This window comes from Oncorhynchus kisutch, linkage group LG2 (genome assembly GCF_002021735.2).
Source record: "Oncorhynchus kisutch isolate 150728-3 linkage group LG2, Okis_V2, whole genome shotgun sequence".
In the NCBI taxonomy this organism is placed as follows: Eukaryota; Metazoa; Chordata; class Actinopteri; order Salmoniformes; family Salmonidae; genus Oncorhynchus; species Oncorhynchus kisutch.
Genome location: NC_034175.2, coordinates 13,198,283 through 13,212,973, shown reverse-complemented (window position 1 = coordinate 13,212,973; position 14,691 = coordinate 13,198,283). Strand labels below are relative to the sequence as shown.

At 45.0% G+C, this 14,691-nt stretch overlaps 1 protein-coding gene across 4 annotated transcripts in view; it reads right to left on the bottom strand.

Moving 5' to 3' along the window:
* Positions 1–14,395, bottom strand: part of LOC109901065 (protein spire homolog 1) — a 63,799-nt gene extending 49,404 nt beyond the window's left edge. For 2 of the 4 annotated variants that reach the window (XM_031787958.1, XM_031787967.1), the window contains exons 1-2: positions 13,827–14,364; positions 6,273–6,301 (exon numbers count right to left, since the gene is read on the bottom strand). In XM_031787958.1, coding sequence (XP_031643818.1) covers positions 6,273–6,301; positions 13,827–14,181 — 384 coding nt within the window. In that variant the 5' untranslated portion in view covers positions 14,182–14,364. Of the gene's footprint in view, positions 1–6,272; positions 6,302–13,826 lie in introns of all 4 variants that reach the window. The other 2 variants (XM_031787959.1, XM_031787956.1) reach the window with 2 other exon arrangements.
* Between the last annotated feature and the right edge of the window lie 296 nt (positions 14,396–14,691).

The following is a 14,691-nucleotide window of genomic DNA, read 5'->3' as shown; positions in this document are numbered from 1 at the left end:
TGTACCTGACCCTCTGACCTATCTAAATGTATGTACATGTAACTGTATGAAGCCATCTCAAATGGTAAATCCTGAAATGTGTAATAACTTGAAATATGAAATATGAAAACTGGGAAAAAACTTAATAACTAATTGTATCAACAACAAAAAAGAGAAGGGATTGATAGCAGAGGAGGGAAGGCAGGAAACCCTTCGATGTTCTTTAACATCACCAGATAAGGGTTTTAGAATAGTTTTCACGATCATTTCATAACAGAGTTTAAAGGTAAAGTAGAGGGCCTTGCTTTAGAGTCAAAGTGGTGATTTGAGAGAAGGCAAGAGGAGAGACGTTGTGCTCAACCTCATGACCTCTGAATCATATGACTGACGTTCAGCGCCGCCTGAGGGTTCAGCCAACACCCCCCCTGATCCCCCGGCGTACAACCACACACCCACTTTAACACACATTAAACTAAACCCATCAAACAATTTTCAAGAAGGAATGAATGGGAATGTTCAGATTTTTGGGGGCAAAATTCAATTCTACTATTCAGAAGCTGATCAGAGAAGACAGCTTTTCCTTTGATCGTGTAGTTAATCAGTCCAGCCATACTATTTCCAATAGAGTTCTTGTTTACATTCAACACCATGCTGTCTGACTAATTATTACTATGTTAACTGTCATAATCATCCTCCTCCAAACTTCAAAGGCTTACTCTTAAAAATCCTGTTGAATTATAACCGAGAAGAGAGGACCAGCCTGCCTGGGACATAATGAAAGTATGAAACATAACCCAGCAGTAAGAAGCAGTAAGAGTAGCAAGATCACGACACCAGAAAGGTTTGAGAAACGCTGGAGGCATCTTGTTACCAAAAAGACTAGCATTCTTCAGGAGTCACACAGGGGTTGTTTCCCCATTATGTGACATGTTCTACCCCTGTACTGAATACCAGGGAAGTGAACCCATGACTAACACTAATCTGCACACAAAGCAGCGTGCTATCTGCTAGCTAGCCAAAAGCAACTTTATTTTAGTTCTCATGGAGGGTGACGTCACTGCACTGTGGGATACCTACTTATCATCTGCTACATTTATGTGGTTCTACTGTACCTCCATTGCACTCTCAGTGTCTGGACCAAGAGAAAGTGGCTCAGCTGTCTCTGTCTGTCTTCATGTAGTACATTGTGCCACAACAACACAGGTTTCATATAGTTCAGTGTCATACAGCAGCATAGTAGAGATTGAATCAAATCAGTGACAGTGTGGGGAAAGTGGTGTGATCCAATCACGACCAATGTTTCTGAACTAAATTGTCCACACACACACACGCACACACACACACACACACACACACACACACACACACACACACACACACACACACACACACACACACACACACACACACACACACACACACACACACACACACACACACACACACACACGAGCTGTAATGTAATATCACTGCTGGATCTGCAGTGACAATCAGAAGAGGGTGTTGGAATGAGGATAGACTTTCTAGTATTTTCTTTTCCTCAGCCAGGCTCTCATACATAACATCAGACACTGACTGACTGCACTAGGAGAACCCATCTCTGCCGTAAAGCAGCTTAGTAGGGATTTTGTTGACGCAGTTTCACTGCACATTCTCACTCACAGTCTCAGAGAGAGGGAGATAGGAGAGAGGGAGATAGGAGAGAGGGAGATAGGAGAGAGGGAGAGAGAGTCTCAGTGTGTGTGTGTTCTATTCTCTCTCTCCACCTGCAAAGTTTATTTGTGACGTTCGCCGAATACAACAGGTGTAGTAGACCTTACAGTGAAATGCTGAATACAACAGGTGTAGTAGACCTTACAGTGAAATGCTGAATACAACAGGTGTAGTAGACCTTACAGTGAAATGCTGAATACAACAGGTGTAGTAGACCTTACAGTGAAATGCTGAATACAACAGGTGTAGTAGACCTTACAGTGAAATGCTTACTTACAGGCTCTAATAGTGCGGAGGAAAAAAAGTATGTGTGTGTGTGTAGGTAAGTAAAGACATAAAACAACAGTAAAAAGACATTTGAAAATAAGAGTAGCAAGGCTATATACCTATGTACATGTAGATATGGTTAAAGTGACTATGCATATATGATGAACAAAGAGGAGCAGTAGCGTAAAAAGAGGGGTTGGCTGGTGGCGGGACACAATGCAGATAGCCCGGTTAGCCAATGTGCGGGAGCACTGGTTGGTCGGCCCAATTGAGGTAGTATGTACATGAATGTATAGTTAAAGTGACTTTGCATATAAGATAAACAGAGAGTAGTAGCAGCATAAAAGAGGGGTTGGGGGGCACACAATGCAAATAGTCCAGGTAACCATTGGTAAGCTGTTCAGGAGTCTTATGGCTTGGGGGGTAAAAACTGTTGAGAAGCCTTTTTGTCCTAGACTTGGCACTCCGGTACCGCTTGCCATGTGGTAGTAGAGAGAACAGTCTATGACTGAGGTGGCTGGGGTCTTTGACAATTTTCAGGGCCTTCTGACACCGCCTGGTGTAGAAGTCCTGGATGGCAGGCAGCTTTGCCCCAGTGATGTACTGGGCCGTACGCACTACCCTCTGAAGTGCCTTGCGGTCGGAGGCCGAGTAATTGCCGTACCAGGCAGTGATACAACCAGTCAGGATGTTCTCGATGTTGCAGCTGTAGCTTTTGAGGATCTCAGGACCCATGCCAAATCTTTTTATTTTCCTGAGGGGGAATAGGCTTTGTCGTGCCGTCTTCACAACTGTCTTGGTGTGTTTGGAACATTCGATTTTGTTGTTGATGTGGACACCAAGGAATTTCAAGCTCTCAACCTGCTCCACTACAGCCCAGTCGATGAGAATGGGGACGTGCTCGGTGCTCCTTTTCCTGTAGTCCACAATCATCTCCTTAGTCTTGGTTACGTTGAGGGATAGGTTGTTATTCTGGCACCAGGAGGTCTCTGACCTCCTCCCTATAGGCTGTCTCGTCATTGTCGGTGATCAGGCCTACCAATGTTGTGTAGTCAGCAAACTTAATGATGGTGTTGGAGTCCTGACTGGCCATGTAGTTGTGGGTGAACAGGGAGTACAGGAGTGGACTGAGCACGCACCCCTGGGGAGCTCCAGTGTTGAGGATCAGCGTGGCAGATTTGTTGCTACCTACCCTCACCACCTGGGGGCAGCCCGTCAGGAAGTCCAGGATCCAGTTGCAGAGGGAGGTGTTTAGTCCCAGGTTCCTTAGCTTAGCGATGAGCTTTGAGGGTACTTTGGTGTTGAACGCTGAGCTGTAGTCAATGAATAGCATTCTCACATAGGTGTTCCTTTTGTCCAGGTGGGAAAGGGCAGTGTGAAGTGCAATAGAGATTGCATCATCTGTGGATCTATTTAGACGGTATTCAAATTGAAGTGGGTCTAGGGTTTCTGGGATGATGGTGTTGATGTGAGCCATTACCAGCCTTTCAAAGCACTTCATGGCTACGGACGTGAGTGCCACCGGTCTGTAGTCATTTAGGCAGATTGCCTTTGTCTTGGGCACAGGGACTATGGTGGTCTGCTAGTAGCATGTTGGTATTACAGACTCAATCAGGGACATGTTGAAAATGTCAGAGAAGACACCTGCCAGTTGGTCAGCACATGCCCAGAGCACACGTCCTGGTAATCCATCTGGCCCCGCAGCCTTGTGAATGTTGACCTGTTTAAAGGTCTTACTCACGTCGGCTATGGAGAGCATGATCACACAGTCGTCTGGAACAGCTGATGCTCTCAGGCATGCCTCCGTGTTGCTTGCCTCGAAGCAAGCATAGAAGTGATTTAGCTCGTCTGGTAGGCTCGTGTCACTGGGCAGCTCACGGCTGTGCTTCTCTTTGTAGTCTGTAATGGTTTGCAAGCCCTGCCACATCCGACGAGCGTCGGAGGCGGTGTAGTATGATTCAATCTTAGCCCTGTATTGACGCTTTGCCTGTTTGATGGTTCGTCGCAGGGCATAGCGGGATTTCTTGTAAGCTTCCGAGTCCCACACCTTGAAAGTGGCAGCTCTACCCTTTAGCTCAGTGCGAATGTTGCCTGTAATCCATGGCTTCTGGTTGGTGTATGTACGTACAGTCACTGTGGGGACGACGTCCTCAATGCACTTACTGATAAAGCCAGTGACTGATGTGGTGTATTCCTCAATGTCATCGGAAGAATCCCGGAACATGTTCCAGTCTGTGATAGCAAAGCAGTCCTGTAGTTTAGCATCTGCTTCATCTGACCATTTTTTTGTAGTCCGAGTCACTGGTGCTTCCTGCTTTAATTTATGCTTGTAAGCAGGAATCAGGAGGATAGAGTTGTGGTCGGATTTACCAAATGGAGGACGAGGGAGAGCTCTGTACGCATCTCTGTGTCTGGAGTACAGGTTATCTAGAATTTTTTTCCCTCTGGTTGCACATTTTACATGTTGATAGAGATTTGGTAGAACTGATTTAAGTTTCCCTGCAATAAAGTCTCCGGCCACTAGGAGCGCCGCCTTTGGGTGAGTGGTTTCCTGTTTGCTTATTTCCTTATACAGCTGGCTGAGTACGGTCTTAGTGCCAGCATCAGTCTGTGGTGGTAAATAAACAGCCACGAAAAGTATAGTTGAGAACTCTCTAGGCAAGCAGTGTGGCCTGCAATTTATCATAATATACTCTACTTCAGACAAGCAAAATCTAGAGACTTCCTTAGATTTCGTGCACCAGCTGTTGTTTACAAATATGCGCAGACCGCCCCCCCTCGTCTGTGCTGTTCTGTTCTTCCGGTGCAGCGTGTATCCCGCTAGCTGAAAATCCATGTTGTCATTCAGCCACAATTCCGTTAAACATAGGATATTACAGTTTTTGATGTCCCGTTGGTAGGATATTCGTGATCATACCTCGTCTAGTTTATTGTCCAATGATTGCATGTTGGCGAGTAATATTGACGGTAACGGCAGCTTTCCTACTCGCCTTCTGTGGGTCCGGACAAGGCATCCGGCTCTTCTTCCTCTGCGTCGCTTCCTCTTGCAAATCATTGGGATGTCTGTCCTGTGGGGTGTTTGGAGAATATCGTGTGAGTCCTGCTTGCTGCTGTTGTTGTTGTTGTTGTAGAAAAAATCTTTGTCTAATTCGAGGTGAGTGATCGCTGTCCTGATATCTAGAAGCTCTTTTCTGCAGTAAGATACGGTTGCAGAAACATTATGTACAAAATAAGTTACAAATATCGCGAAAAAACCCCACACAATAGCACAATTGGTTAGGAGACCATAAAACGGCGGCCATCTCCTTCGGCGATTATTGGTGTTCGACCATACATTTAGCCCACCCTGAATACATGCAAGACACAGAGTAAACTGCAGTCATGTAGGACATTGATGGGAAATAGTTTCCTCATATCATGTGCTCTAATACTACTAGCCTTGTGGTAGTGATGATGACGTACTAACACACAAATATGCTCGCTAGACACGTCACCTGATACACAGAGAACAATAGCTATTGCTACTCTTGAGCAGTAACCTCCTCCCCAGGCTGTGTGAGACTACTTGAACAGCACTGCTGTTTGCCCCTGAGAGGATAAATACAATTGTATTGAATGGAATTGAACTATTCCCATCACCATATCAGCTGGAGGAAGAGGCTGAGAAGAGGTTGCTGGGAAGGTAATTTACAATATAGCGCTCTAACTAGCCCTTTAGATGTCACCCAGAGCCAACATCAAAGGGGAGAGCTCGCATGGTGACATTCATTTCGCCAGCCCAGTCAGTCAGACCAGCTGAGACCCTAGAGAGTCTGTAGTGAAGGTCTATCTGTCACTGATCTCCAAATAGACTCCATCATCGCTCCTGTTAGGACTTCGTTCTAGGTGTTATGATATATATTTTTTCAGATGTTCTTGTTTTAGTTAATGACTGCTAGTGTATTTGAAATTGCCTCACTGTCAATGACAGTCCCATGTTACACATAGCGTAGGTGTGGTCATATCCATTCTCTCTAGTCTAACCTCTGAGCTAGATGCTGTGAATGAGGTGTGCACTGCACAGACAGTATGGTAAAGCACTAGTGAAACCACCACCACAATGCCCCTGGCAGCAGGTTGACTGTCAGGCATGTCAACAAGCAGGATTAACGCCCTATGCTTGTACAGATTGTATCCATCCACCACTGTTGCTGGCTCGGTTTCGCCAGGTAGAATTCCATTGGAACACGGTCGGCCCTCCTGCTCAACATCTTTCTTTCGTATTATTACAGATATCTTCCCAGAAACAAGGAAGTCAGAAACATGCCACTCACCTCTGTTGATGTGGCTGGGATGGATTTACCTGTGGAGAGGCAGAGGAAAGTTGTGGTCAACAGGGAATTTATGACTAAAGCAAAGCATCTTAAAATACATTGGCTTGGTTATGACCTGGATGTGAAACTATGATGAACTCTCAGAGCTACAATAAGACGTTAACAACTGGCCCAACCAACTCAGCCTTTCAGGTCAAAAGAGAGCATGTATTGTTTTATACTAAACCTTTACTGTAACTAAAACAGAGGCCACAATTCAATCAATTGCAGGTCAATTAAAATGTGAAAATCATGCCGCTGGGTCAATGTTTCTGTACACTGTATCTGAAAGACAGATGTATTTATGTGTTGATAATCCAATATGACAATGTCTGCAGAGGAAACAGCATGTAAGGTGTCAGTTTTAACATGGTTAACAGGATCACCTCAGATTCAGCCTGAACATTCTTATTGAACCTGCAGTGTGTTTTCCCCCTATATCTGTATTATTGATTTCAACTGGGCCTAATATGTTATGAGATACTGTACAGTCGTGGCCAAAAGTTTTGAGAATCGCACGAATATAAATTTTCACAAAGTCTGCTGCCTCAGTTTGTATGATGGCAATTTGCATATAGTTCAGAATGTTATGAAGAGTGATCAGATGAATTGCAAGTAATTGCAAAGTCCCTCTTTGCCATGCAAATGAACTGAATCCCCAAAAACATTTCCACTGCATTTCAGCCTTGCCACAAAAGGACCAGCTGGCATCATGTCAGTGATTCTCTCGTTAACACAGGTGTGAGTGTTGACGAGGACAAGGCTGGAGATTGCATCCGGAAAAAAGCTTGTTCGGAGAAAACAAGGTGAGCACTACCATCAGTCCTGTGTCATGCCAACAGTAAAGCATCCTGAGACCATTCATGTGTGGGGTTGCTTCTCAGCCAAGGGAGTGGGCTCACTCACAATTTTGCCTAAGAACACAGCCATGAATTAAGAATGGTACCAACACATCCTACGAGAGCAACTTCTCCCAACCATCCAGGAACAGTTTGGTGACGAACAATGCCTTCTCCAGCATGATGGAGCACCTTGCCATAAGGCAAAAGTGATAACTAAGTGGCTCAGGGAACAAAACATCGATATTTTGGGTCCATGGCCAGGAAACTCCCCAGACCTTAATCCCATTGAGAACTTGTGGTCAATCTTCAAGAGGCGGGTGGACAAACAAAACCCCACAAATTCAGACAAACTCCAAGCATTGATTATGCAAGAATGTGCTGCCATCAGTCAGGATGTGGCCCAGAAGTTAATTGACAGCATGCCAGAGTGGATTGCAGAAGTCTAGAAAAAGAAAAAGAACACTGCAAATATTTACATATATTGACATATATGAAATGCATGTAATTACACTTCAGTATTCCATAGTAACATCTGACAAAAATATCTAAAGACACTGAAGCAGCAAACTTTGTGCAAATTAATATTTGTGTCATTCTCAAAACTTTTGGCCACGACTGTATGCATTTAGGTCTCGCACATGAACCACCCCTGGGCGGCTGACTGCAGTTGCCATGGCAACTCTCTGGTAACTCAAATGCCGATCAGCCCGAGTCAGAAGGTCGACGAGCAACAAAGGCTCCGGTGACTCCGTGATGGCATCACTAACTGGCCATCAGCCATGAAGATAATCTGCTCAGTCAAACAAGGTTATTATTATCAGACTGTCATAAAATGAAAGCTGTTTAATCAAGTGAGGCAGAACCACCATCTTGAGCAAAATAGGTAAAGTACAACACAAGTGCATTATAACATAAATTGACTACCATGAGGGCTAACCTTGCCTATATGCTGTAGCACAGTAGATAATAGGGCCAGAATTATTTATAGGATCGTAAACCTGACCAGAAAAAACAGGGTCCATGGAAGAAGAAAAAGATATAGCAATGTGTCTTTAAGACAACATCATTAACTGGGTCACAGTCAATGAAAGCAGTAGTTCATTCTCACCACTTGGTTGGTGGCTACTACTGATGACACCCTGTCTCTGTCTCTCTCACTGCCTCTGCCAGTCAGTCTCTGTCTCTCTCACTGCCTCTGCCTCTGCCAGTCAGTCTCTGTCTCTCTCACTGCCTCTGCCAGTCAGTCTCTGTCACTGCCTCTGCTTCTACCTCTGCCAGTCAGTCTCTGTCACTGCCTCTGCCAGTCAGTCTCTGTCACTGCCTCTGCCAGTCGGTCTCTGTCACTGTCTCTGCCAGTCAGTCTCTGTCACTGTCTCTGCCAGACAGTCTCTCTCACTGCCTCTGCTTCTACCTCTGCCAGTCAGTCTCTTGTCACTGCCTCTGCCAGACAGTCTCTGTCACTGTCTCTGCCAGACAGTCTCTCTCACTGCCTCTGCCCCTGCCTCTGCCAGTCAGTCTCTGTCACTGTCTCTGCCAGACAGTCTCTCTCACTGCCTCTGCTTCTACCTCTGCCAGTCAGTCTCTGTCACTGTCTCTGCCAGACAGTCTCTCTCACTGCCTCTGCTTCTACCTCTGCCAGTCAGTCTCTGTCACTGTCTCTGCCAGACAGTCTCTCTCACTGTCTCTGCTTCTACCTCTGCCAGTCAGTCTCTTGTCACTGCCTCTGACTCTACCAGTCAGTCTCTCTCACTGCCTCTGCTTCTACCTCTGCTTCTATCTCTGCCAGTCAGCCCCTGTCACTGCCTCTACCAGTCCGACTCTGTCACTGCCTCGGCCTCTACCTCTGCCAGTCAGTCACTGCCTCGGCCTCTACCTCTGCCAGTCAGTCACTGCCTCGGCCTCTACCTCTGCCAGTCAGTCTCTGTTACTGCCTCTGCCAGTCAGTCACTGCCTCGGCCTCTACCTCTGCCAGTCAGTCTCTGTTACTGCCTCTGCCAGTCAGTCTCTGCCTCTACCTCTGCCAGTCAGTCTCTGTTACTGCCTCTGCCAGTCAGTCTCTGTTACTGCCTCTGCCAGTCAGTCACTGTCTCGGCCTCTACCTCTGCCAGTCAGTCACTGGCCCTGTCTCTGCCTTTGCCTGCATACACACAGCTAAAATGAATCAATACATTTCATTCAAGAAGCCTCTGGGTTAGGCCTAAATGTTCCTCCAAGCCACCATGTCATCATCATGAAATGTTTATTAACTTCAATAACGTGACCAAGCAGATTCTTTTTTGATGACCCTCTCCACATACACAATGACAAGCTCTATTGTAACATCCTGCAAAACAACATGTTCAAATCATTTGCTTGTGACTGCCCCATTCATTGATGAGAAAAAACAAGATGGAGGTCTAATATTTCAGGACGTCAACAGCCCAACAGAACTACTCACAACCATCGTCCTTGAATCAGTGACTAAACCAATGGTCCTTATTTTCAAATCCAATTTATTTTATAAAGCCCGTTTTACATCATCAGTTGCCACAAAGTGCTATACAGATACCCAGCCTAAAACCCCAAAGAGGAAGCAATGCAGATACAGAAAGAAGCAGTGGCTAGGAAAAACTCCCTAGAACGGCAGGAACCTCTCTCTCTCTCTCTCTCTCTCTCTCTCTCTCTCTCTCTCTCTCTCTCTCTCTCTCTCTCTCTCTCTCTGGGAGCTACGGCGTGGCAATCTAAACAACAGCGAGGCCACAGTAAACATTATGATAAATGCAATCAATCAGGAAACTTGGGAAATTGAATAAGAGTAGATACATTTTGAGAGTAGCTACTGTTTGGTCAGTGACAAATTGTGGGTCAGTGACAAATTGGTTGGAAGAAGGCTCTCTCTCAGTTTTTCTTTCTGTATGCCTGTCTGTCTGCCTGTCTCTGAACACAGCTGATATGCCTTGGGGGAGACCCCTTGAACTTTAGCACAGTTAACCAGACATCAGAGTGGTCAGTCCTTCTGAGAATCCATCAAATATGGAAATCACGTAACAAATCAGCGTAGAAAGATATTATAATGGATTTAAAGTTAGCCTAATTTAAAGTTAGCCTATCTACATTAAATCAACAGATGATTAGCTGTAGTCATATTAATGTAATAATCACAGATGAATAAAGTGTAATAACACACATGATGATACCACATTCAATAACAGCATTGCCTATAGAGTAGCCATCCGCAGACCAGTAGCAAACCATGCAAAACCTCCCATCCCCAATTACTATTACTGAGTTACTAACACACTGCCAGGCACGTCAAATAAAATACAGTACACCACATATTCCACCCTTACTATGCAGTCAGTTCATTTATGCCAAAAAGGTCCCGTGTGTCTCAGCTGGTAGAGGATGGTGCTATCAACGCCAGAGATGTGGGTTTTCATTCCCACCGGGGACCAGTAGGAAAAAGTAGGAAAATGTATGCACACACACATTAAGTCACTCTGGATAAGAGTGTCTGCTAAATGACTCAAATGTAAATGTACATGTAAAAAAGCTGATTAAGCATGGAGTACATTGAGTCCAAAGCCAATAAGCCATCAAATTGACTCAGCACACATTGACTCAAGGTGTGTAACTGAGTAAGAGCTAGGGTACAGCTTCCCTGTGACACCATGGGTAAATAAACAAAGACATATTGGGTGAAATAGAGTCTGTATCTGGGAATCTGATTACAGGATACTAGCGAGGAGGAAGACCGACAAGAACTCTCCACATGCAAGACAAGACACATTACTTGTAAATCCTAGTCACTTTTACAGGTAGCCTGATGACTCACAGTAAATTATTTTTTTGCTGTGTTGTTTGCTACATAATTTAGTCTGAGACTGTCATCATTGAAATTGTTTGTGGGGACGAGGGGCGTTGTACAAAACAAAGTCATCAGCGATTGGATCATCTTTAACCAATTACATTTGACATTTTAGTCATTTAGCAGACGCTCTTATCCAGAGCGACTTACAGGAGCAATTGGGGTTACGTGCCTTGCTCAAGGGCACGTCAACATATTTTTCAGCTAGTCAGCTTGAAAACCTTTCGGTTACTGGCCCAGCAGTCTTAACCGCTAAGCTACCCGCTGCCCTATCAGAGTATGAAAGCCAATGACACATTTTTAAACCACAGTTTTACCCATGTTTGTTCTGGCTTTGGCCCAACCCATTGGTTCTGGACCAATCAGACGGCCCCCGAATGTGTTCGCATTCGCATAACCTAACGTAGCAGGCGTAAAATGAACAGCTGAAACTAGATCCCTTACATACTGAACTTGAGAGAAGAAGGGAATAAAACTGTCAGGGAGGTTATTTTCTGCACTGTTCAACCAATCCAGTAAATGTGGAGGAGTTAAGATGATGTTGCCTTGTTAATGTCACAGCCTCTCTTTCCGTTTCCCCTGAAAACCGGAACTTCCTGTTGTTGGGGTCTCGACAGAGGCTAGGTGACGGGTCGGGGACTCAGATCCAGACTCACTGCGGAGAAGAAACTAATGCCCGTGGGTGTGGCGTAGCGTTTGGCCGGAGCAAGGAGAATGGGTATTCAAGCAGTTACAAAGGCACACCCAGACTACACACATTTTTGCTGTGTCATATCAGGTGTAACACAAGACAATGTCAACAGTTTAGCTAGGCCCCAGCTGTTAAGGCATAAGTCCATTGATGACTACAGTGATGACTACAGTGATGATGATGATGTGGCTTGGGGCCTTCATGCAGTCATACCATTGGTTGAGGGTCTTTGTGGCAATGAAAACACTCCATTTAAAAAAGTCTACAAAAATACATTTTAAAAGGTTGATAAGGGGCCACATCCACCACCACCCACCGTACAGTATAGTGGATTCGGAAAGTATACAGACCCCTTGACTTTTCTAAATGTTGTTACGTTACAGCCTTATTTTAAAATGGATTAAATAGTCCCCCCCCCCCTTATCACTCTACACACAGTACCCCATAATGACAAAGCAAAGTTTTTAGACATTTTTGCAAATCTATACAAAAAAAACAACTGAGTCTTCTTGGGTATGACGCTACAAGCTTGGCACACTTGTATTTGGGGAGTTTCTCTCATTCTTCTATGCAGATCCTCTCAAGCTCTGTCAGGTTGGATGGAGAGCTGTCACGACGCCATTCCTACGTTGTCTTGGCTGTGTGCTTAGGGTCATTGTCGTGTTGGAAGGTGAACCTTCGCCCCAGTCTGAGGTCCTGTGCACTCTGGAGCAGGTTTTCATCAAGGATCTCTCTGTACTTTATTCCGTTCATCTTTCTCTCGATCCTGACTAGTCTCCCAGGCCCTGCCCCTGAAAAACATCCCCACAGTATGATGCTGCCACCATCATGCTTCACTGTAAGGGATGGCAGGTTTCTTCCAGATGTGATGCTTGGCATTCAGGCCAAAGAGATCAATCTTGGTTTCATCAGACCAGACAATCTTGTTTCTCATGGTCTGAGAGTCCTTTAGGTGCCTTTTGGCAAACTCCAAGTGGGCTGTCATGTGCCTTTTACTGAGAAGTGGCTTCAGTCTTGCCACTCTACCATAAAGGCCTGATTGAAGTGCTGCAGAGATGGTTGTCCTTCTGGAAGGTTCTCTCATCTTCACAGAGGCATGCTGGAGCCCTGTCAGAGTGACCATCGGGTTCTTGGTCACCTCCCTGACCACGGCTCTTCTCCCCCTATTGCTCAGTTTGGCCAGGCAGCAAGCTCTAGAAAGAGTCTTGGTGGTTCCAAACTTCTTCCATTTAAGAATTATGGTTGGCCACTGTGTTCTTGGGGGGTCTTCAATGCTACATAAATTGGTTTGATACCCTTCCCCAGATCTGTGCCTCAACACAATCCTGTCTCGGGGCTCTAAGGACAATTCCTTCAACCTCATGGCTTGGTTTTTTTCTCTGACATGCACTGTCAACTGTGGGATCTTATATAGATAGGTGTGTGCCTTTCCAAATCATGTCAAATCAATTTAATTTACCACAGGTGGACTCCAATCAAGTTGTAGAAACATCTCAAGGATGATCAACGGAAACAGGATGATCCTGAGCTCAATTTCGAGTCTCATAGCAAATGGTCCAAATACTTATGTAAATAAGGTATTTCTGTTTTTCATTTGTAATACATTTGCAAAAATTTCTAAAAACCTGTTTTCACTTTTTCATTATGGGGTATTATGTGTAGATTGATGAGGACATGTATTTATTTAATCCATTTTAAAATAAGGCTCTAACGTAACGAAATGTGGAAAAGGTGAAGGAGTCTGAATACTTTCCCGAATGCACTGTATGTCACTCTGGGCAGCAACAAATTGTGCCATGGAAATATGCTCTTGTTTTTTTTTATCCCAGTAAGCTATTTCATGGAGTGTGGATGATGAACATGAACATGTGATGTGCGAAGGGGAAAAAACAACAACGGCTGAGCCAGCTGACTAAATGCAATAGCCAAAAATTGGAAAGCATGACATATGAATCTATCAGTCGGTATCCAGCTGCCTTGTTGACCTAGGTTCTACATTAATTCAACATTATTACATATTTTCTCATTCTAGGAATAGGTAATATTACCAATGTGTTGGCGAAATGAAAATAAAACTGCCAGAAAAAATCCCGAACGCATTGCAAACATCATCATTACATAATTATTGTACCTACCATCACAGCCTTCATATTGTAATTTGACAGCTCCGTCTTTCTGAATCCTCACATCCCGTGGTCCCTCAATCCTCTTCGCAGTATCCACCACTGATGCACCGGCAGCTGGGCCAGAATTCCTCCTATGTCCCTGAGCCAGGTTTACGCAGCATTGGTAACACACTGCCCAAGCCTGCTCTTCATTTATCGGTTGGCTGTAGAGCATTAAAATCTCCTCTAAAGACAGTTCACTTCCCCCTCTTTCCTCCATTCCGTCCATTTTTGCCATCCCAGGATACAGCGTCGCATCTCGCTGGACCGCAGCAGGGCCGATCAGCTCTCCGTTCTCCTCGTCCGCATCTCGCCGCTTGGCCATCCTTTCATTCTATCGACCGAGAAAGGCCGGGGTTGACACGAATAAACCGGGAGCCGCAGATAAACAAACGATCCGGACAGCCTGAAGACATCGGGAGATGCGGTTCCCTCTCCCTCGCAACAGCAGCACCACCACGGACAGTGATTATTATTTCCCCCGCCTTGCAGTGTTTTCGTATGGGTACCAGTCATATGACGGATTGTTTGCATGGTCTGAACGCCTGTCAGGTTTCGGTCGACTTCAGAGGAATGCATACATAGGTGACATGCGCAGCTAGAGGACTTTATTTCCCACTTTCCCTGTTATTTTGTGCCATCTGCTGTCCAATTTGATAGACCACAGCGCATGTGAATACATCTAGGCAATATGTAGGCTACTCTGGCAATGATGTTATGCTCTCAAACAAATAGTATTTCTCAATGATGGATATGGGAGCACATTTCTATTCATATTGAATTCCTCATATTGTTTGAAGGCAGGGATTTCTTAAGGGTTATGTACATTCCTACT